The sequence below is a fragment of the Papilio machaon genome, chromosome 16 (genome assembly GCF_912999745.1).
Source record: "Papilio machaon chromosome 16, ilPapMach1.1, whole genome shotgun sequence".
NCBI lineage: Eukaryota > Metazoa > Arthropoda > Insecta > Lepidoptera > Papilionidae > Papilio > Papilio machaon.
The window spans coordinates 5,179,466-5,203,113 of record NC_060001.1 but is presented as its reverse complement, the minus strand read 5'-3'; the positions used below and the strand labels follow the sequence as shown (position 1 = coordinate 5,203,113).

At 38.4% G+C, this 23,648-nt stretch overlaps 4 protein-coding genes across 11 annotated transcripts in view; 3 read left to right on the top strand and 1 right to left on the bottom strand.

The window, feature by feature from the left end:
* The window catches only part of LOC106711182 (potassium/sodium hyperpolarization-activated cyclic nucleotide-gated channel 2), a 138,330-nt gene extending 131,467 nt beyond the window's left edge, over nucleotides 1–6,863 (top strand). For 5 of the 8 annotated variants that reach the window (XM_045681694.1, XM_045681693.1, XM_014503431.2 and 2 more), the window contains 8 exons: nucleotides 276–439; nucleotides 577–719; nucleotides 1,888–2,025; nucleotides 3,245–3,346; nucleotides 3,730–3,879; nucleotides 4,290–4,508; nucleotides 5,205–5,469; nucleotides 5,725–6,863. In XM_045681694.1, the coding sequence (XP_045537650.1) occupies nucleotides 276–439; nucleotides 577–719; nucleotides 1,888–2,025; nucleotides 3,245–3,346; nucleotides 3,730–3,879; nucleotides 4,290–4,508; nucleotides 5,205–5,469; nucleotides 5,725–6,353 (1,810 nt within the window). In that variant the 3' untranslated portion in view covers nucleotides 6,354–6,863. The remainder of the gene's footprint in view (nucleotides 1–275; nucleotides 440–576; nucleotides 720–1,887; nucleotides 2,026–3,244; nucleotides 3,347–3,729; nucleotides 3,880–4,289; nucleotides 4,509–5,204; nucleotides 5,470–5,724) is intronic. The other 3 variants (XM_045681695.1, XM_045681697.1, XM_045681696.1) reach the window with 3 other exon arrangements.
* Nucleotides 6,864–8,996: 2,133 nt separating this feature from the next.
* Nucleotides 8,997–16,098, top strand: LOC106711155 (microtubule-associated protein futsch). The gene is made up of 9 exons (XM_014503391.2): nucleotides 8,997–9,776; nucleotides 10,399–10,637; nucleotides 10,951–11,069; nucleotides 11,316–11,414; nucleotides 12,033–12,164; nucleotides 13,781–13,967; nucleotides 14,205–14,423; nucleotides 14,770–14,980; nucleotides 15,096–16,098. Exons 1-9 carry the CDS (start codon nucleotides 9,146–9,148, stop codon nucleotides 15,716–15,718), a joined length of 2,460 nt encoding a protein of 819 aa, XP_014358877.2. The 5' UTR covers nucleotides 8,997–9,145; the 3' UTR covers nucleotides 15,719–16,098.
* A 2,076-nt stretch (nucleotides 16,099–18,174) lies between these two features.
* LOC123721783 (tRNA selenocysteine 1-associated protein 1) lies at nucleotides 18,175–20,272 on the bottom strand. The gene is made up of 6 exons (XM_045681575.1): nucleotides 20,024–20,272; nucleotides 19,751–19,882; nucleotides 19,425–19,653; nucleotides 19,137–19,354; nucleotides 18,695–18,863; nucleotides 18,175–18,309 (listed from the first exon to the last, which is right to left on the bottom strand). The coding sequence occupies exons 1-6, from the start codon at nucleotides 20,054–20,056 to the stop codon at nucleotides 18,188–18,190; spliced, it is 903 nt and encodes a 300-aa protein (XP_045537531.1). The 5' UTR covers nucleotides 20,057–20,272; the 3' UTR covers nucleotides 18,175–18,187.
* Nucleotides 20,273–21,107: 835 nt separating this feature from the next.
* Nucleotides 21,108–22,701, top strand: LOC106711194 (thyroid receptor-interacting protein 6-like). Its single transcript, XM_014503447.2, has one exon. The coding sequence runs from the start codon at nucleotides 21,209–21,211 to the stop codon at nucleotides 22,607–22,609; it is 1,401 nt and encodes a 466-aa protein (XP_014358933.2). The 5' UTR covers nucleotides 21,108–21,208; the 3' UTR covers nucleotides 22,610–22,701.
* Nucleotides 22,702–23,648: the final 947 nt, after the last annotated feature.

Here is a 23,648-nt window from a genome sequence, read left to right as displayed (position 1 = left end):
AAGTTTCTGTCGATGTTTATGAATGCGAACCGCTTTACAAACTACAAACTTTATCAAAGTTCACGGAACAAAACTCTGTGATTAAACGCAGAAATAAAACTCACTCGAAACTAAATTCTCGAAAATATTGCAGTTCAACCATATCTAAATAATGTACATAACGAAATTCATTAATTATTACGACCACTATTTTCTTTGTTTTCAGTAGTCGTTAATTGATTTGGGTCAATCACGTGTTTTTCATAAATCTAATACTACGATTCGATTACTTTCAGATTCTACTGGGATCTATGTATGCTGCTGCTGCTGGTTGCAAACCTGATCATCCTACCTGTTGCCATTTCCTTCTTCAACGATGACCTCAGCACGCGTTGGATAGCCTTTAACTGTCTATCTGACACCATATTCCTCATAGATATTGTTGTTAATTTTAGAACAGGTACGTTTTATTAAATAAAAGTTTTTGTACCGCCCATAGAAGCCAAGATTTTGAGTGTGATAGTAGACATTTTTGAAAATTTAAATTCGCTCTAAAAAATTATCTAGCGATTTGAATGAAAACTTTTCTATTTTTAGGAATAATGCAGCAAGATAATGCGGAGCAAGTGATATTAGACCCCAAGTTAATAGCAAAGCATTATTTGAGGACTTGGTTCTTCCTGGACCTCATCTCTAGTATACCACTAGATTATATTTTCTTGATCTTCAATCAGGTAAATGTACGTTGCAATTTGGCCGTGTTTCTTTTACTATAGATTTAACTGTCTTTTATGTTTTGATGTTCTGTTTCAGCTTGGGTCTTCATTTGTTTTTATAGCAAACACTGTATTTTGTTTTTGGGTTTAGTTGTATTATTGTTTTGTTTCTCATTGTGATTTCTATTCGACTGCCACGAGAACGTACAATGCGCCATCGTGTTGATGTCGCGTTATTTAAGGGTCTATCAAAGTAAAGGTTTGATTGGCACTCTAGTTTCCTTTTTAAAGAATCCATACGCATAAATTTTACTTCTACTTTTGGTAATTTACACCTTCTTTCTTCTATCTGCACGAAAAACATGAGTAACCCATATGAATCAAACATTAATTCCTTCGCCCTTAAGAACTTACGGTCGAATACATAAAATGATTGTATGGGCTGCTAACCCCTTTCGTATTTTGGTCTCTTAATGCACATTTATTCTTTGTGCACTGGCCACTTTCGGAAGTAAAATGTAATATTTGCACCGATGTTTTCTTTTCTTCTTATAAACCCCTCTCTAATTTTTTGATCTTAAGCACGTCCTCTGTTAAAAAAAATCTTATCTCAATTGGATCTTTTCCTTCTCACCAAAGCAATACCAAAGCATGTTTTGACAAAGCTTTTATATACATATGTTAATGTTTCTTGGCTTCGGATATATCTATATTTATTTTTTGGTTTTATAAAAAGTTATTCAATCACTGGTGTACGTTAACATTTATTTTCATGGTTATGAGACACGACCAAATTGTAATGTTTTATTCTATATAATTAAGTAACTATATAGACAACTACGTTTTTAAGTACAAAAATATTTACAAGATTACTTTTCAATAAATTGGTTTTTATTCAAAGCTTTAGTATTACAAATTTAAACAGCTTTTACTAACTTAAGATATAGTTCAACGAACTCGAGATTGTAAATTAATTGATTATAATTTAATGCATAAGCATCTGACTAAATGCTTGAGCACTTTTCTTTGGCTGAGACTATTACTGGCAGCAACATTGCATGTCTACTTCACGTACCGATAATCTGTAAAGGTATAGTTGTCGAGATGCGGTGCTCTGAGGAAATGCTGACTTCTTTGGAGCATCAAGAGGTAGGTACGCCGCGGACTTAATTCGCTTTTGATATGTTGGCAGGACTTTAGTGAAAGCTTTCAAATTCTCCACGCCGGTCGCGCGCTCAGGATATTGCGGCTGGCCAAGCTGCTGTCCCTGGTCCGGCTGCTGCGCCTCTCGAGGCTTGTCAGATATGTCTCACAATGGGAGGAAGTATATGTAAGCCATCATCTCTTCTAACTCCCACCTCTGTGCCATTAACTACTATACCACTAACACTGCTCTAACTACATGGCCGCTCACATCTACTAACACGACATAATTTAACACCCTACTAATCCTTATAATATTGGATTAATTTTTTTACTAAATACTATGAATATATGATTGGCTGTAACAGTGTATATTTTTGATTTTTTAAAAGAAAAAATTAGATATATTTTATTCAATGAGCGATTGGAACCGTTATAGACAGTAGTGATCCTAATAATGTGTTATTGGAATATGTTGTAATCCTGTATTATACCACTGTTCCCGCCCCCACTGTATGTGAGCCCGAGTCCCGCTCTGCACTTCTCTACTGCTTCTCTGCAAGCTTCTTTCTGCCTGAGCACGTTTTCACTCTCGTGAATCTGTCTCTCTTGCGTGCGTCCGCGCCGCGCCGCGACCGCGTTAGCTCGCCGTCTGCCGACCTCTAACAATCGGCCGCGAACGCCGACCGTCGACTGCCGACCACCGGGCACTGCCCTCTGACCCGAACCGTTCCATACTCGCCCTAGTCGATATAATTTGCTCGTTACCCCTATTATTTCGCTGCTTTTTCGAAGCCTTTAGTACAGATGCGCTAACGCCGTTTACATTTGCCGCGTAAATATTGCAAATATTTTATTTGATTAATCTTAAGTTTAAACATAAGAAAACCGCACTAAATCGCGTCACGAGGTTAATATCAGTTAGTTGTAGGTCCCCCTCTATGTAACAAATGACTATCTTTAACGAGTCTAAACAAATAACGCAAAAACGAGTTAGAGAAATTTATTCTTTAGTTGAATTGCGAAAAAAAGTGAAGCTGAGAGTGATAGAGAAGTAGACGGGGTATTACGGGGAGGGAGGTGGTAGCGACATCGCAGTGAGGGTGCAGACGGTCGTGTGCAGATGAACCCTGGGCCGCAGCCAAGCGACCAGCCGGGAGAAGCGGACGGCGCGGGCTCGCGCGACTTCGCCACGCAGGTGCCGCATGCCGCGCTCGCTACGTAGGGGCCTAGCGCGCCCGATCGGCTCGGTGTTAGTGCATCCCGCGTGCTCGGTGCTAGTGCACGCCCTGCCCCGCCCCGCCCCGCACCCCGCGACTCCCGCGACACACACGTCGGACCCCGCCCGCGCCCCTGTCGCGCGACAGTCTCTTCCTACTATCTCGTGTTTCTCGCTTCTTTTCTAGATCTTGCAGAATCTCCAAAAAAAGCGCACCGAACGACGAGGACGGCTCAGCTCCGACGTCGCCAAAAAGAAGGGTGATACGAAAAGCAATCTGATCTTCAAGGTAACCAGGGTCGGCGCGAGCCGGCGCGCATGCTCGTTCGCCCGCTTAGCATGTGCCGGCGCCGCCCGGCGTCCTTTACACCGCTGCGCTCGCTTCGCTTTCTATCTTTCGTTGGCGTTTCTTTCCGACCCTAGTCCGGCCGGCGGGCGCGCGGGCGAGAGGGTCGCGGCTGCGAGCCTCTCCTAGCCACGCCCTCATCGCATGCTCGCTCGATGACGTTCACGCGTTCATAACCTTGTCGTTCACTGTACGAAGCCATCGGTAGAGATCATCGCGATGCTTGACCACGAGCATTCTTGTCGCGCGCAGTCCGCACGGCTTCCCTTAGAGGCCACACCAATTGCCCGACGTCGTATTAAAAAATATTATCGCTCTGTTCGCAGTTCCTCAACATGGCGTCCGTGTTTATGCGGATATTCAATTTGATCTGCATGATGCTGCTAATTGGCCACTGGTCAGGGTGTCTGCAGTTCCTAGTTCCGATGCTACAGGGCTTCCCGCCGAACTCATGGGTCGCTATCAACGAACTTCAGGTATATACCTCCTTTTAACGATTCCTCACATATATGCCCACCTACCAACAAATAAAAGGCTGCTAAAGCAGAAAAACGTCTTGCATAGATATAGACTAGGTGTAATAGTGTAATATGATTTAACCTAAACGAAATATTAGCCAGAACAACTGTATGATCTTTTACTTTGTAATCTTACTATTATTATAAATGCAAATGTTTAAATGGATGTTTGTTAGAAGTTATCTCCAGAACGGCTGATTGAATCTCGCTGAAATTTGACATAGATGTATGTATGACATAGTCTGGAAAAACAGATACACTACGAATTATTTTTTTTCTCACTTCCGCGCGAACGGAGTCGTGGGCGACAGCTAGTACTTCTTATAAAATTGTTTTTAAATGTTTAACTTAATCTTTGATGATTACAGGAAGCCTTTTGGCTAGAACAATATTCGTGGGCGCTGTTCAAAGCGATGTCACACATGTTGTGCATCGGATACGGCCGGTTCCCGCCGCAGTCGCTCACCGATATGTGGCTCACGATGCTTTCCATGATTTCTGGCGCCACCTGTTATGCGCTCTTCCTTGGTCACGCCACCAATCTTATCCAGAGTCTTGATTCATCTAGAAGGCAATATAGAGAAAAGGTAAACTGATTTCGCTAAACGATTGTATCACAATGTCTATCGTTTGACTTCTCCGAAGATTGATAGTTTGTCAGACCGTAAGCTGTTATGAACATCTTATCATCATTCTAAACAGAAGCATCTACAGTAACGTGTGATGCATTACGATCCCTTACGTGATCTACGTGAATTTAATAATCTAATACCTTTTCGCATGTTGTATGGTTGACTTTAAGTCGTCTATGAATAACAACTAATTACTAGTCATTGCCTGTTTCAGAGACTAGACGTGAGTACAGATTGGATGATTGTTAAATGGTTTCCGTTGTAAGAGATCACAGAATCATTATACATCACTTGGTTAAACTCTCTACGCACATTAACTTTTCGGAGGCGATTAATATTCATCTTCATGTAACAATTTCACAGAAATAACGGGTGTTCATAACAGTTTGCTTCTGATTACTGCTTTTGTCATCTTCTATTGTGTATATTCTTTATAAAGTATGTTAGAAATATAATATAATTATACCGTGTAAAATAAGATAGCTAGATTCACCGTTATATGTTATACAGCACCGTTTGAATTTGTTGTGAAGCAAAGTGTGTGCGTGAGTCTGTTCGTGTGTAGCCCTATTCTAACGACCACAGTATTTAGCCTAGCTCTTACAAATGTAAATACGCTTTCAACTTGATTATTTAAAAATAATATTTTAGGTAAAACAAGTAGAAGAATATATGGCCTATAGAAAACTGCCTCGGGAAATGCGACAACGTATCACTGAGTACTTCGAACATCGCTACCAAGGCAAATTTTTCGACGAGGAGCTTATTTTGGGCGAGCTGAGCGAGAAATTACGAGAGGATGTCATCAACTACAACTGTCGTTCGCTCGTAGCCTCCGTGCCATTCTTCGCTAACGCCGATTCCAACTTCGTGTCGGATGTCGTCACCAAACTGCGTTACGAAGTCTTCCAACCTGGTACGAAACATTATCATGATGTTTTAATATACTCTAATTTAGTTAACTGGTCGCCTATTGGTCAAAATTAGACCATAATTTATAATAAACGATGATTAAAATTAGGTTTATGCACTTCTTCTCTATATTAACTTTAATTTTGTAAAATTTAAAGTTTATCCGTTTGCGTAATTTCCTTAAAAAGGGGTACAAAGTTTTCCTACGCTTATTTAAATAATTATTTTATGTAATAACAACAGTTTAAAACTTTTTCAGGCGATATCATCATAAAAGAAGGAACCATCGGGAACAAAATGTACTTCATCCAGGAAGGAATCGTAGACATCGTAATGGCAAACGGAGAGGTCGCAACTAGCCTGTCCGATGGCTCCTACTTCGGCGAGATCTGTCTCCTGACAAACGCTCGCCGAGTCGCCTCCGTCCGCGCCGAAACCTACTGTAACCTCTTCTCTCTGTCCGTGGACCACTTTAATGCGGTGCTCGACCAATACCCTCTGATGCGGCGGACAATGGAGAGTGTCGCCGCCGAGCGGCTCAACAAGATTGGCAAGAACCCGAACCTCGTGGCGCACCGCGAGGACGACACCACGTCGGAGGGAAACACCATCAACGCGGTGGTGAACGCGCTGGCCGCGGAGGCGGAGCACGTAAGCCTATCGGACGACAGCGTGGCGCGGCTTTCGGAGCGATCTCTGGGGTTGGCGTTGCAACCGCTGCAGGCAGCGTCATGCCGCATGGCGGGCGTGGCGTTGCCAGGACTAGGCGTGGCCGCCGCGCTGCCGCGCCCCAAGTCCGAGCACGACTTTAGCGCGGCCCAGGGCCCGCCGGCGCCACTGGCCGCAGCGGCCGCCTTCCACAAGTCGGACGCTGGCATCGCACCCTGACGCCGCACGCTCTGCTAGTGCGCGTGCATGTGTGCGCCACTCGATAGCAATACTAGGCTTAGTGCGAGCTCGCCGCCTCGCTAGTTGTAGCGTAGACATATAGCTGCGACTTCGCCGGGCCCGCCCGCTGAATCTCATTTTGTGATCTTATACTTAATTCTCCTGTGTTATAATTTAGGTTAAATTTTATATCATCGACGCTGTGAGGATCGAATACGTGACGTATTGCGATCATATAGAATATACCTGTTATATATTGAAGGATAACTATTGAATCTTTATAGAGATACCTTGCCATTAAAAGAGGAAATAATTAATTATATAGACTAGACTGAGATGTAAAAATATCACTATTTTATGCTTTGTTGGCGTATGAGATTGTCGCTATTGTTGACGGATGCGAAGTCTATTGCGTGATACCGATCTAAAATGTACCTTTGAAGGTTCCTGGCATAGGCCTCGAAATGTTATATATTTGAAGTTGTTGACCGCATACTCGTGCGCTAAGAGAGGAGTAGGCGGATAGGCGGAGCTCCTTAAGAGCGACGCACGACACGACTCGTTCGAGTCTCACAAATCAAGAGCACAGTTGCTTTCTTAATTTTAATAATAAGTAGTCATACCGACCGACAAAGATTTCTCACGATTTCCTATTTAGAAGTGGATCCGTAGCGCTTCAGGTCGTTTTCTTTATGTAAATATTGTAATTTTGAGAATTCGTCAGTAGGGTTTGTTTTATAGAAGTGAGGGGTGGGCGTTCGTCAGAGCGGTCCAGTCAATTAACATGTAACCCGCGGCGCGCGGCGGACGTCTCGCCCTCGTGCACCACTACACTTCGTACCTTGTTTTTATTGTAGTCGAAGTAATAATTTATTATCGATAGAAATCATTTTGTAGTAATAAGTAGGCCGAACCGTTAACAAATTCGGACGAATTAAGTTATGTGATAGGAAGTAAGGCCGCGAGTAAGCCGCCACCTCTCGCCCGCCGCCGACTCGGACCGTCCGCCACTTAGACATAGGCACAAGTAGCCCCACTGCTCCAATGTGCATGCATCTCGAGCTTTCTCTTTGCTTCATTCCAAACGTTATCTCTTAAATTATTTTCAGTATCTCTAGTGAATATTTATTCCAATAAGACACGACTTAGAGTACGCAATCGCTTGTCTTATGGCCGACATAGCGAGACGAGAACCTAGGAGCGCCGACGCCAAGACATATCGTAGAGGGCGACAGCGTCGAGCCGGCGGCGGATTTGCTTCGGCGAAATTCATCGTTGACTAATTCTTATAGTGTCATGACAATTTGTAAAGAAGTTTTGCAAATGTTGACTTTTTAGCCAAAATATAGTTAATTGAGACGACGAACCAATATGCAGTAGCTTAATAGTAGTTAAACGCAGCCTAGTTATCAGTTTGTCGATTAACACCAATAGATACTTTATACTTATAAGATATTTATACGATCAATCTTAGCAGAGTGACTATTATGTCAATTTATCTACAATGAAAGAAACATATAAATTGCAATTAATCCCCAGAAGCATTTATTTACCATTGTTTTATCTAACATTGCCGCTTTTATAAATAATATAAATTTTATAGAAGAGATCTATTTTTATTGTGAAGTTGAACCGCTGGAAAGTAAATCTATATAGAAACGTGTGTTTTTTTATTCACAAATTTTTAAAACATTGATATTATTATGATTTCTGTTATCTATTTTCACCAAAAGTGCTCATCGCTGTCAAGAAATTAGAGAAAATGCATTAAAGAATGATGAAAATCGTTTGGTTGTTTTATATTATCCCCGTTTATAGTATTATTTATAATCCCGTTTATAGAACGTTAGACATCAATCCAATAAAACATATTTATTTTGATGTGGTTATTTTTCATTTAGCACCCTAGATATAATTAACAATGACATTACCTAGTTTTGTGCAAGACGTTAAAATTATGATATATAGGCCCATTAACTTTAATTGAAATTGGTTGGTGATGCTCTACTAACCTACTATAAGACACTGCCATTCGAATATGGAGCAAAATATATTTAACACACGTTTTGTGTTTGGAATGAAATTTGGCTTCGATTCCCAATCAAAAATATGTCTTTTTTTAAATAAATATACTATGATCAGAAGTTAAAAAGTGAACCTCTAGTCATACAAAACAAGCAAATGTCTCTCAATCCACCCCACCCCAGTTTTAAATTACAACTTCCGCACATCTTATAAAACAAAGTCGCTTTTTGTGACCTCTATTTGGCTTGAATGTTCTGCTAAGAAAAGAAACTGATTTAAAACCATTTTCACTATCATGCAGTGTAGATAATTTATTCCGGATGGTTTATATCGGTAATTCCGATGTTTATATATAATCAATAAACAGCATATTTCTGAACCCCTTAAAATGTACCTTTATTGCTTCATGAAGGCCCTTAAAGCTTAAAAAAAGATGTACATCTCAAAAAATGCTACAAAAAACTCAGCGTTTTTTTAACTCTTATCTATCCTCTTTGACTATTTAGCATTACTTAATCTTTAATGTTGACGTCAACTGTCCAGATGTCACTTTCTGTCGAGCTGTCATTCTGTTCTGTCATCACTATCATTCGAGTATTTTTGTAGAAGAGAGTTATACGTTTTTGTGTTTTGTGGAATGAATATAAACAGTTAAAATATGAATTAATTTTGAAACATAATCGGTTTTAATTCCTAAAACAATATGATAATGCATATGTATTAGTAGTTATTTAACTTACAAGAAAATCTATTGGTAAAGTCGCAAAATGTCTACAAGACGTGCTAGAATAAAAGCTGTAACATCCTTGCCACCAAGAAGAAAAAATGCTGTATGTGCAGATGTTAAAAATAAAGAGGCACAAGTTAAAGAAAACATAGAAAAAAGTCTTAAAAGTCCAAGAACACCACGACCATTAGCAGAAAAAAATGAAGTGGATGATAAAGACGCACCTCCAAACACTTCAGTTGAAGTTACTAACGCAGCAGAGTCTCGAAATATAATTATAACTCCGAATAAAAATGACAAAGCAATTGCACGAACATCATTGCCCTCTCCAATCAACCCAACCGAGAAAATTAAGGCTTCGCCAAAAACCACAGAAAAAGTACCTAGTAATGCTACTTCTGTTATTAAAGCAAATAAAAGTATATTTGCGTCACCACAATCACGTCGGGATAGTCCATTCAGGAAAGCTATCGCTTCTCTTTTAACTTCCCCAAAAAATACCACAAAAAGTGTAGATGTGAACCAAACAAAAAGCGCATCACCACATATAAATAAACAAACACCCAAACAACAAATAATAAATGATAACAATGAACTGCATATAACAAACAAAAATATACATAAAATTACACATAACATAATTAGCCCTGTTGGCAGCAACACAACTGAAGGTAAATATGTTATTACATTAATATTAGACTGTAATACAAGTCCTTACAGTATCAATCATGAAGAAGTATAATTTAAAAAGAATTCATAAAAGTTTTGAATAACTTCCTGATTTTTATTTAATATTTATCTGATTTCTGAAATTTAAGCCTGTTTCATAAAGTCCAAATAAAGTCTTGAAAGATACTTTCAACTTGTTTAAATTTATTTCATCAATGGTGTTTAACAATCTCCAAATAAGCTGTGAAATGTAAAGCATTTTAACAGAAAGTTTTATATGTCATTTAAATTATTTATTAGTTTTCCAGCACTTTACATGGATATTGTGGAACAGGTCCAAAATGTATGTGTGGTCTTCTATTTAATTTGTATCCTTAAAATCTGTTTTGAAAAAGAATTAAGCAAATACAAAGTTTCCAAACTTCCAGGTTACACTCATATTAACATGTTTGGTGCCACTGAGTTGATATTAATATGTTAAAATTGTACGAGCCCGGAATGTGTTAAGTTCGATGTAGCACTTTGATACATAACATACTGATTAAAGACTTATACACAGAATACACTAATTTTAATGATTAAATTCACCTTAAAACCAAACAATTTTCACATTTTAATTTCCAGATTTTAATGTGCCTAGTGTTCCAGAAAGTGCCACAGATGAGGCAGTTATGGATGGCATTGTACCATTGCAGCAAGCTGGCAGCGTACCCAAGCCTATTGATGTCTTAAAAAGTGAAATTATATCAGAAAATGTTGAAGTTCTCTTTGACCCAATTGTACCATTACCTTCCCCGAGTAAAGTGAGACCTAAGCTGCGCCCAGCACCAAGACTGGGGCCTCATAGAAGGAACAGTATACAGGTATACTTTAAGTTAATTATTAAATACAATTTAAAGAAAAAATCATATATTTCCATACATCAAGGGTGGCTAACTTGATTAGAACTCTTCTGTTTTTGACTGCATTGTTGACCTTCTAACAAACATCCATCCATCTATCTAAGCATTCCCATTCGTAATATTAGTAAGATTTTTATTTTATTAAAAAAGATGTCTTAAACTGAAAATTATGCATGCCTAAACCATAAATAACAATGCCTCACAACAGAGAAGATAACTTTGTTTCACTGCACATAGTATATTTCTGTCTTATACTGATACTATATTTTTAAAGGGCAGCGCCAGTGAGTCTGAAGATGAGACTCGACGTGCGCAACTATCTAGTGGCACAGCCACTCCATCTTTGGGCAGACAACGTCATGATTCACACACTTCTGGTACATTGATAAATAGGTGAGTAAAGTCGCAAGATGTTTGTCTTTATATGTCAACGTATGTCTTTATATCTCAATCTTCCTCTTTCCCTCTTTAATATTAAAGATTGGACACCACCTCAGTTGGACTGGGTTCATAAAAAAAATTAATTTTGACCCAAATATTGTTTAATTTAGTCACATATTTTTCCACAGTATCTACTCTCACACTACTCCTGAATAGTCTCCATCTTAAAATGAAGTTATCTCTATTATTGTATTTCAGAGAGGTAAATCGAGTGAGGAATGATTCTGTTTGCTCAAGTGCGAGTCAATTAACCGCAGCAAGCGCTGTTGCTTCGCCGCTCAAGGACAAACAGACCAAGTAAGTACAGCTGCTTTAAACAAAAGCAACAAAAGGATGTAATAAGATTTGATATTTAGCTTTGATCAAATACAAAGTATAGTAATAGCATTAAGTCACGTATACAAACTATACTGCCTTAATTTGTTGTATTTTTGCTTGTAAGCAAATTACTGTTGACCACACAGAAGACAGACGTGAAGTGGAAGTAATTCCACGTTTCGTCTGATGAGTGTGGTGCCGGAGGCCAAATTTTAATCCTCTTTCCATTCCCACCTCTTTTTCTAAAAAGAAAGAATGGGAAGGGAGGTGGATTTGATAGAGGAAGAGATGTATAGGAAGGTTAAATAGGTAATATAATAAGGTTTGTGTGCCTCCTTCGTCGATTGAGGGTAGGCAACGTATCTGCAATTGCGAATGTCTATGAGCAGCGGTCGCTTCGCCATTCCGGCGAATTATGTGGTCGCTTGATCGTTTGCCACCTTGTAATATAAAAAAAAAACAACGACGGCAAAAACGGAAAACTGCAAAGGGGTGACAAATAAACTCGTTCCATATTTGGCCGATCTCAGGTTTATTGGGGACTAGGGCGGATTGGTTTAGGGGTTAATTCGTCTCTGATGGCAGTGAATTTATTAGATTACGTCGTCAAGAGGCGGCCACTCGACGCGCCGCAGCGATGCGACGCAAGCGCGAGAAGGCAGCCGCTAAGCGAGAGTCACTTACGATGTACGATCTCATATTCTACAACCCCACCTCTAATCCTATTGTGTGAGTATTACCTTTATATACCTCTGTTTTTATTTTATTTTAGTTATAAATTTCGATGTCATTGTTATTAATTCTTTTTTATTGAATATTAATCGTCGCCCGCGACTCTGTCCGCGCGGTATTACAGAAAAAACGTAATTAGTAGCCTATTTGTTCTTCCAGACTATGTCCTACATCTGTGCCAAATTTCATAAAGATCCGTTGAGCCGTTCAGATACCTTCAAACAAACATTCATCCATCCGTCCATCCGTCCAACTAAACATTCGCATTTATAATATTAGGTCCTTACATATGAAATTGGCGTTTTGTATGGGAGGAACAAAAAGTCGAATATTTTTTAATATAATATATTTAATTAATCAAAGTATGAACCATTATTTTCTATGCACTTTTGCCATCTCATAGGTAGTTCATTGATCCCTTTACTAAAAAAACCAGTCGGACGGGAATCAATAAAATCTTTGAAGGCGATTTGGACTGCCCCATCGGAGTTGAATTTTTTCCCTTGCAAGAAATTATCCAAATTTCGAAAAAAATGGTAATCTGTTGGAGCAAGGTCCGGGGAGTACGGAGGATGTCTTAGACTTTCCAATTGAAGCTCTTCTAATTTAGTAGCCGTCTGTTGCGCAGTGTGTAGTCTAGCGTTGTCGTGAAGCAGCAGTGGCGTGGAGCGATTGACCAGCCTAGGTTGTTTAGCCGCTAGCTTTTCCATCATGGTTTGCAATTGCTGACAATAGACATCAGCCGTAATAGTCTGGCCAGATTTGAGAAAACTGTAATGAACAATACCGGCACTAGTCCACCAAACGCTTACAAGTAACTTTTTTGGGGTTAATTTTCGCTTGGGGCAGGATTTGGCTGGCTGGCCAGGATCGAACCATTGCGGTGAGCGCTTCCGATTATCGTAAAGAACCCATTTTTCATCACAGGTAATGATTCGGTTTAAAATACCTTCATTATTGTGCCGGTTTAGTAATGTAACGCAACAGTCGACGCGCGTTTGCCGGTTTGCTTCAGTCAATTCGTGAGGTACCCACCTTTCAAGCTTTTTAATCTTCCCAATTTGCTTCAAGTGAATTAAAACAGTTTTATCACTAACATCGCAGCCTGCAGCTAACTCGGACGTGGTTTGCGATGGATCCGCTTCCACAATAGCCTTCAACTCTTCATTATCAACTTGAGTCTCAGGCCGTCCACGGGGCTTGTTCTGCAGATCGAAATTTCCAGAACGAAAACGTTGGAACCAAAAACGAACTGTGTTTTCTTTTGCAACACGACCGCCATACACATCATTCACCCTTCGAGTCGTTTCCGCAGCACTAGTGCCACGGCGGAACTCGTACTCGTAAATAATGCGATATTTTAAGTTTTCCATTTTGTAAAATCAGTGACGCAAACAGAAAAAAACAGAAGAAAAAAAACAAATGAATGACGGTCATCGAACCACAAATACATGAGTCTATAGCTGTACAAATTTGAATTTGGAATTCCTTACCAAAGAGGAGAAATTCGTGATTAAAGTGGCCAGTACGAAAAACTCCAATTTCATATGTAAGGACCTAATATTAGTAAGATTGTATTAAAATTTTCTATTTCAATGTCTTTCAATTTCTAGTCCAGACCAAGATGAAATCAAAGCAAAAGAGGAGAATGCTAAAGACGCGAAAGAGTCTGCAGCGAAAGCTGAGGAGTCGAAGAGTAAAGAACCGAATAATACGAACGAAGAGGAGGCTGCGCCTGCGCCCGCGCCGCAGATCAAACTCGGACCGAACGGAGAGATAGTACTTGATGAGCAGAGTTTGGTAAGGTCCACTTTGCATGTATCCCTCATTCTTGGGCAAAAATAATCTTTGAAATTGTAAATATAAAATATTAAAATAAATGCAATCCCCATAAAACCACATAGATAACTTAAAAAACTACTTACCATTATGTTCCATTCTCTAGCTACCACCTGTTTCTTATCTAGCCAAGATCACCGGCTGGCGATGTTATATTCTGTGATAGTAGAAGTACAGAGGCAGATGTAAATGTCGCAGGTGATAAAGCCGAGCGAGTCGGGGCGCAGTATCTCGCGTGTGGTGCGCGAGGGCGCGTGGGGCGGCGGGGCGGGGACGTACCGGCGCGCCGCTCGCACCGCGGACTGGAGCGCGCCGGAGACCGTGCGCTTCTACCGCGCGCTCGCCGCCATCGGCACTGACTTCACTCTCATGGCGCATCTCTTCCCCGACCGCAGCCGCAAGGACCTCAAGATCAAGGTTATATAACATATCTACCACCGTACACAAACTATTGAATACTATTACTATGTGTTTTTTGAGACCGTTCTATATCTGTGCCAAATTTCAATATCATATGTCGAATCGTTACAGAGTTATCGAGTGAATATGTAAATTAAACATATCCCACGGAACCGTGTACATTTCGGGGATCATAAATAACCTATGTGTTCTTTCAATGTGTTAGAGAAATTTGGAAGAGATGTAGACATCTATACGAAATTTCATCTGAGCAGTAGTTCTGGAGATACCTAGTAACAACCATTCCAACATTTGGATTTATAATATTGGTATGATTAGTTATCCAGGCTTTTATTTTGTGCAGTTTAAGAAAGAGGAGCGTCAGAACGGCGCGCTGGTGGACAAGGCGCTGCGGTCTGCGGGCGCGTGGGACGCGGAGGCGCTGCGCGGGGAGTTCGAGAGCGAACGCGCGGAAGCAAAGCGTCGCGCCGCCGCCGAGCGCGCCCGCCTCGCGCGCACGCTGCACGCCGAGCGCGAGCGGCTGCGGCAGGCCCGCGACCTGCGCGTGCGCAACAGTCAGTATACATACTCATCTTCTATACTTGTATGAATAGCTCCGAATTGTAGATATTTTGTAGTCAAAAACAAAGTAATCTATATCTTTCTTTTTCTATTATTTCTAACTTACAGGTAAAGGTAGTAAAGCTCTGGAATCCACGATGTTACCCGGAATTACGCAACTCAAAGAAAACGAACTCACCACGGCGGATGAAATCATCGCACGCGCCAAACAAAGTAAGACGATGGACTTAGGAGACGTGTTCGTAGAAACTCCAGCACGACCAACGCCCTTACCAGTTGTCAACAACAAGACCACGCCAAAAGTGGCCATTCCGAGGCAGTCGAGTGCCAACGTCACGCCCAATGCTAATGCTCAACCCGTCCCGGCGACTTTGAATAAGAGCAGCGCCACACCAGCGGTACCGACCAACATCGAGACTGGATCGTTGGTCGTGTTGACTGTAAACGACCCCTCGTCCCCGTCTAAGAAGATGCTCCAAACTTACATCGCTCACGGGGGCGGCAGACTGACCCCTGTCTCCCTGCCGACTACCTTACTCAATTCAGTCGTGGGGTATATGAAAAAGGGAACACCTAAAAGTACTACGACAGCCGGTTCCCCACATTTCGCATCGCCGTCCAGCGTCACCAGTCAAGACAGTCGAGGCAGCGCTACTCCCGGAGTCATCCAGGTAAATCCTTCACCCACCAAGAGGCAGAGACTTAGCTCTTTTACTATTACACAAATCTAGCATCCAGCTTCTGTAGTATTAGCTACGATATATATTTTAAGATAGCATCAGCATCGTCAATATATTAGGGAAAATTGACAAACGTAATCGACATTGAAGTCGATATACGATAGAGAGTTAAAAGAAAGCTGTAGCGAAGATCAAGTCTGGTCAAAGCACCGCTCTCTTAGACACACCATCTTGTCTTACCACAGTTAATTACAATACACTATTGTGACAAACCTCACAACTGCAGTGACAACTCACCTTCACTGTAGTTGGAGTAAAATATCATGACATAGTCAGTAGTCACCATTGATGTGATTACAAGTTGCAATTAGTTGTTGCCGTGGTACAACTATTATAACTACTGTAGTTACAACACACTACAATGACATACAAGTGACCATTGCTGTAGTTTACACTACCATGTCTTGTCACTGGCATTGCTGCGGATGAAACTCACGAGCATGTCAAACAACTCATACGAAGCATAAATATGAATGTTTCTAATTCCCATAATATCTGGGAATGTGTCACTATTTATTTGTAAATTTTGTATTATTTCACTTGCTATATATCAATGGATTTAAGTTTTACATTTTATGATAGAATTGGGAGTTTTGATTGATCAGCTCAACAAGATTTTTTCCATTGGGCTGATTGAATGGAATTGAAGTCTACAGTAAATAATATTAACAACATTTTTCTTAGTTAACCATTTTTTGTTAATTTTCAAGTAATGAATTCATTTTGTTTCGTCTATATATATTCGATGTTATTATAAAATTTTATGTCAATATTGAGGTTAATAATGGCTTTATTTCTTTTTTTTTTAAGTTAAAAGTGCTGTGAATTATGTTATATGTTTTAAAAATAAGTTTTATGTTGCTGATATTTCAGTGACATATCTTAGTTATTACCATAAGGTAGTAGTTAGTTTAGAATATTATTAGTTATAACTATAAAGAAGTAGGTTAAGTTGAAAGAAATTTCGAATCTTCTTTTTAGGTTGACTTTGGCATTAGATTTTATGTACATGAAAACAATGGACGTAAATCCAACCAATTAGGTATATATACTTCTGACTTTTAAGTTATAACAAATGCTATTGCCATTTTAAGATAAATAAATCAATGATTCTCTATTTAAAAATCAAGATTCATCAACCAATTTTTTTTTTTTATAAAATCTATTGCTGAAGTGCTTTAGCTTTAGCCATTATTTATGTAGTAGTGGTAGCCTTCAGGTTAACGGGCATCCTCGTCCACTCGGCACCGCCGCATCAACGTCGTTAATTGAGCGAAATAAACATATAAATTTGTTACCAAAACGATACGTCTTTCTTGCTTGCACGGTTTGACGGCCGAGTTGATAGCGAGTAGCATTGCGAAACAGAACGGTACTGAGTGGACGAATGCGCGTCAACCTTTAATTGTATCCATTGTGATAGTGTTAGTTTAAAACTAGAAAATTAGAAGCCTGCTATGATGTAATGTTAGAAGAGGCTGAAATATAGTCAAATTTTGTCTGATGAATGATTTCTTTGTAATTTTGGATCTAATGCATAAATTGTAGATGTCTTTTTTAAATAGCGCTATTAAAAAATAGATAATAAGGCAAATTATCTTTAAAACGTGTTTGTAAACGTTTAATACTTTTAATGCAATCTTAATAGATGTAAAACTCTGTAACTGCATACATATGGTTAATTAAGTTTTTTCAATATGAACTAGGGACGGGTCGTTGACGGTTTTGGCATCAACAAATCTTTACGTTAATTTCCTTTTTTCAAATAATAATCGAATAACTGGTTGATCTTTTCAACTACTTGAGGATATCGAAAAGCGACTTCTTTTTAAGCCACATGTTAAATGAAATACGGTCAACGGTTGATACGTTGTAGAGTGATCAAAAATTGAATCAAGCCCATCCCTAGCGGTAACCCACCGTATCCCTAAAGGTGTCATTTTCCACAAATCTATTAATAGTACTGAGACCAAACATTTTTATTGTAAAAATGTGTCTCAATCGAATGAATTATCGATTCTTATAATAGAGATTAACTTTCAACCAATTTTTAAATTAAGTTTCTAATTAACAGAGATGAAATATTAAAATAGAAAATGAAATATGTGAAAAAAAAAACGTAATATGATTTTTGCTTTAGAAACGTCGTAGAACAATGATAAAGTAAATATAAACGCTCATGATTACCCACCTTGTAAGATGCTTTATAAGATAAAAAATACTTCTTCACATACAATAAATAATATTCAGATATCGAATAAAAATTTCAAAAATCTGAGTTCTTGTTTGATTTTATTTTTCGTTAAACCCTTTTTTTAAAAGAAGAGTCCAAAAAATAGCCTCTGCAGGCCTTTTTTCGTCTCTCTTTTGTGCTACGCATTAATTATCTAATAAATCCACGCAAAATTATAAAGGTCAAAATTAAACAGAAATAAAAAAGATCTCATTGTATTTAATCAACTAATGTCCTTCAATTACTTCATTTGGGAACCACTGTGATGATTCCAAAGCATCCCAAAGAGACAATTCTGGATCTAGGAATTCTTGGTTCATCTGATCTATATCTATTACCTTCTTGTGCTCTGTAATATTTAAAATATTGCATTTTTTTACTGGAAAATATTTTTATTTTCCGATCATGTGGTCGAGGGTTCAAATCCCGCAATTCGACTATTGTCTTAAACCATACTATGGTACAAGAATTTTTTCTTTATAAGAGAAGGGGGCAAACGAGCAGCGGGAACACCAAGGTGTTCATCGACGCCCATGAACATCTGCAATACCAGAGGAATCGCAGATGGGTTGCCTGTCTTTGAGATGGTGGTACACTCGCTTCTTGAAGGACCCTAAGTCGTAGCGGTTTGGAAAATAATAGTAAATTGACAAAGTCTGCTAAACTTTAAATGATAAAGTTTTGATAATCACATAAATTTTATATCTTAAATCGTAAGTAAATAAGTCACTTACCAACTAGAGCCAACTCATCATTCTGTGCCTTGACAACAGCGGCTTGCACTGGCTCAGCAACAGGTGTGGTCACCGCCACAGCACTCTGGTCACCTTGCCCATAGTAACCCGACCAAGCAGAGTAATTTTGCCAGTAGGCCGATGGATCATAATATTGATTATAATCTTGCTAAAATAAAAGTAATAGTGTGAAACACAAATCATTAATTAAAAAAGACAATATTAAAATAACTCCATTAGAATTATGTAAATTTTTTTTGTTTAGATATGCATCTATTAATTATCATATCACCCTCATTATGTAATTTGTCATTCAAGCTAACTCTTGACTACAACTACACACCTCGCCTCATACATCTTGAAACAATCATATGGGGTATATAAATTGTATAAAACAATTTTTTTTTAATATTATAGATATGTAGAACATTAAAAATCTTACTGATCCACTATTATATGCAGTATTTGATGAAACAGATGCAGTTGAATTCTGAGTTGTTGTTGCTCCTTTAGGTTTGGGAACGGCTGTGCATATCTTGAGAGGTTTAGTGCCGAGTCCAGTATAACCATTCATTGCATATAGTGCATTACGTTGCTCCTCTTCATTACCAAATCTAACAAAACCATAACCCTTTGTATATCCGGTGCCATCCAAAATTACTGAAAGATAAAAGATTATTAATGAGCAGAACCAGTGATTTCAGTGTCATTAGTTAGTAATGATTATTACCTTTTGCAGTTTTAATTGATGAGTACTTAGATGCAAATACTCTGTACAAAGAATAGTCATCAACATCAGGACTTAGATCCCCAACCCACACAGAAAACTCTCTTTCTTGCTGTAGGTTTGAACGTGCCTCCCTAGATGCTGTATTTAACCGAAACCTTACCACTGGAAATGTACCTGGTATAGGTTTACCATTAAGCTTGTGCATGGCGTCGATTGCTTCCTCATCTGTCTGCAAGTATACATTTGTTTGTTTTAAAAAATTGCTCCAAAAGCAAGGCAACAAAATAGTATAAAAAGGAATCACATGTTTTATAAGTAATAACTACCTGAAAGTGTACAAATGCATAACCGGCAGGTTCACCGGTAAACTTATTTCTCATAACTTTGACTGCTAATGGCCTTTGTCCCATCCTGTGAAAGGCTGCCATAATAAAACTTTCCGTCATATTGGGCTCTAACTAGAAGAAAAAACATAATTTTGAGCAAACAAATATTATATTAAATAAATAAATAAAATTATCGTAGTACTCAGATAAAAATTTTGGGCAGGAAAAAATGTGTTTGTATGGTTAGTTATTAACATCCTCAATATTACTTACACTGCCCATCCATAGTTGGCACTGCATTGCCATCTGCTTTTATTTAAATTTAACAAATATTTTTGAAAATTTAAAATAAAAGCCGTAGTAAATAGGCAATTTACACAACTTTAGTTATTTTTTTCCAGTTCACCACTTCACACAGACTCAGGTTCCTATGGTGTCTAATACTTTATACAACAACGTAAAAGATTCATTCACATAAAACAGTCTTGGTTTATCAGTTGACGAGAATCAAAATTATTTGATATTACAATTGAGATTTTTCAAATCATTGAAATTAAAAAGACCATTATCCTTTCTGTCAAAACAAAAGCAAATTTAAAAAGGTATAGGTACGCAAAAATCTTGTAAAACTTTTTTGACATTAACTGGGGTGGCGCTACTGCTCACATTTTTTTAGATTAAAAGAGCTGTAGGAGGGCCAATTTAATAGGCACATTAGACATCTATCAATTTTAGCTTCATAGTTTGGTGAGCTGCTTTAAAACATTGATTAAAGGAAATGAAGCGATTCGGACTTCACAGCAGAAGCAGCTTAGTTCAATTTGTACTTTCATAGAGTTGTGATTTGTACGAATTGTGATTTACATTAGCTGCGAGTCACTAGGCTGTATGAGATGTAAAGCGCGAGGTCCGCTTTAAAAACCCGTGAGCCGCGAGCGCATGATTGCATGCGATCGCTCTGCAATGTTCCATCGCGTTGAGCTGTGAAATGGCAATTTAGTTGTTGAGCCGCAGCTCAACGATTCAAGCCTATGTCAGCTGTTGAGACGGTTCAAATTCATAACCAGTGCTGATTTACACATCCCTAAAAATTACTTATTTCATAATTTTGAGATGATTTCTTAGCGGAAAATGAGTCAAACAATAATAATTGCATTCTAAAATCTTACACACATCATTCTTATTTTGAATTGTAAATATCAATTTAATACAACCTTGCAATATTCGTTACGAGGTGAAGTACGGCCCTACATAGCATATGGAATGTTGTAAATGTGATGACATTGACAAGCAGAATGCAGTGCAGTGTGTTTTTTAATTTGTAGTATTTGATAGTTACAAGTGGTATATATTTACTCTTTACATTCTTTGTTTCGATTAAGTTCAGTTACTGTTTCTTGAAAAGTTTTTAAAAAAGGGGAGTGTTGTTAAATGTTAAAGTATCCTAAATATTAAAACATGTCAAGATTAGACAATATCGATGCCTTAGATAGGCAATTGGCTGACTTACAAATGAGTAAAGACAACAATACTCCCGGAAGAGTAAAGAAGGTACCACCAGCAGTACCGCCAAAAAAGAAGGCGCAACCACAAGTTCCACACAGCGCCGTAGTGAATACACTGCGTGAACCTTCTTATTCCACAAAGATCTCGCCTGTTTTAAATAATAATGCCTCAACATACAGTAACATATTTTCCTCTAATGTGAAGCCGCCGAATAAAGATTACGCAAACGTGAATCATCAGCCTAATCTTCAGTCTCCCTACAAGGCAACTGCACAAGTGAAAAGCAATATACCCACTTATAGTAATGTCCCTGGATATACAAGCACTCTGAACAAACCATTGCCTCCCCCTCCGCCGCCACTACCACCCTCTCATTTAACAAAGCCTATTTTGTATACAACACCTGCTTTTGAGAATAACACGGAAGAGTATTTACCACCACCATCTCCGGTGAGTTCTAACTACAGTGAATTAATGAGAGCAACAGCTAATCTTAATTATAACCAGGAGAGACCATCTTACCCTCCCATATATCAAAATGAATATCCAGAATATGGAGTGTCCCAGGCTTCTACATATGAATCACTATATGAGCCTATAAACCTACACACTCAAGGAAATGGTCAAGGAAGAACCAGTAACATGACTATATCCAAAACTAAATCACCTTTACCAAAGGAAGAAGAAGTTGATGCACTGACTAATCTCCTTGTACAATCTATTTCTGATAGTCAAGATTTGGATATTTTTGGTATATGCATCAAGTGTGATGAGAAAGTGGTCGGTGAAAGTTCTGGATGCACAGCAATGGGGAATATGTATCATGTGAAATGCTTTTGTTGCCATCAATGCAATACTAATTTACAAGGAAAGCCATTTTATGCTGTTGAAGGCCAGCCATACTGTGAAGCAGATTACTATGAGACATTGGAAAAATGTTCCGTTTGCAACAAACCAATTCTTGATAGAATTCTAAGAGCTACTGGAAAACCGTACCATCCAACATGTTTTACATGTGTAGTGTGTGGTAAAAGCCTTGATGGAATACCATTTACAGTCGATGCCACTAATCAGATCCATTGCATTGAAGATTTTCAATTGAAGTTTGCTCCTCGTTGCTGTGTTTGTGAATTACCAATCATGCCAGAGGAGGGAGAGGAGGAGACCGTGCGTGTTGTTGCATTAGATCGCAGTTTCCATGTTCGTTGCTACCGATGTGAGGACTGTGGTCTGATGTTGTCTTCTGAGGCAAAAGGCCATGGCTGCTATCCTCTGGATGGACACATTCTATGCAAAACATGCAATGCTCATCGCATTCGTCATCTCACTAAAGTAATGACTACTGATCTTTAAATGCATAATACAATTAGCTTTTAACTACTTATGACATTTACAGATAAGAAGACATTATATGCTTTATGACCTCGATGACTAATTTTTCTTGGGCAGGATTTTCTTTATCATATTTATCATTATATACATATTATTCACATTGTAGTGTAAGAGATATTTATTTACAAGTAACAATATACTTAATGCTTTGCTTATACATAAAGTATAGATTTATAGATAATAAGACATTATTTTTGAGATATTTACATTATATACAAATTTAGTATTGAATCGAGCCATATTAATAAAAAATATTGTGAAAACAATAATTGTTCCTATAAAGTAACTTGGAAATTTAGCTTTTTGTGTTCTTGAAAGACTGAGATAATATGAAAAGCATTAATCAACTATTCAAATCCCAAAATGGCAACTATAATATGTGATTAATATACAAAAAAATGTTTAAATGCATTATGAATGCGATAGTTTAAGAGCCTTACATTTGTCTATGTAGAATAAAAACATGGCTGTTGTGTTAATTTATTATATAATAAATATTATATCAAACAGCGCTTTATTTTTCTTCTCAACGGACTACAGCAAAAGTATAAATTGAGTAATTGGTTCTAGCGGTTAAAATTTACTCTGAACACTCAATAACAAATGTAGGCTTCTATTTTATGTGACACTGGCACAGTGGAACAGAAGGTATCCTATTAAAAGAAAGGAGTGGCAGTATTTGTATAACCGATCGTAATACAATGACTGATAAAATACCGATATGGTTGATATGCTAGGAAATGCGATTAAAAAAAAATAATCTTACGATTACACACGTCTTTATTTTTTTTTACGTCGTATATACAAAATAGCAAAGCTAAAAATTACAATACTGGCAGGAGTATATTATATAGAAAGGCACTTACATCACAGTTATATCATTTTAATATTAAATGGAATGGGAATTTATGGGAAAGTAGAGTTTTTAAACCTTTTTTATACTGCTTCATTATCCTTTCAAATATTTCACGACTAGTTATATCACCCGGTAAGCTTCGGT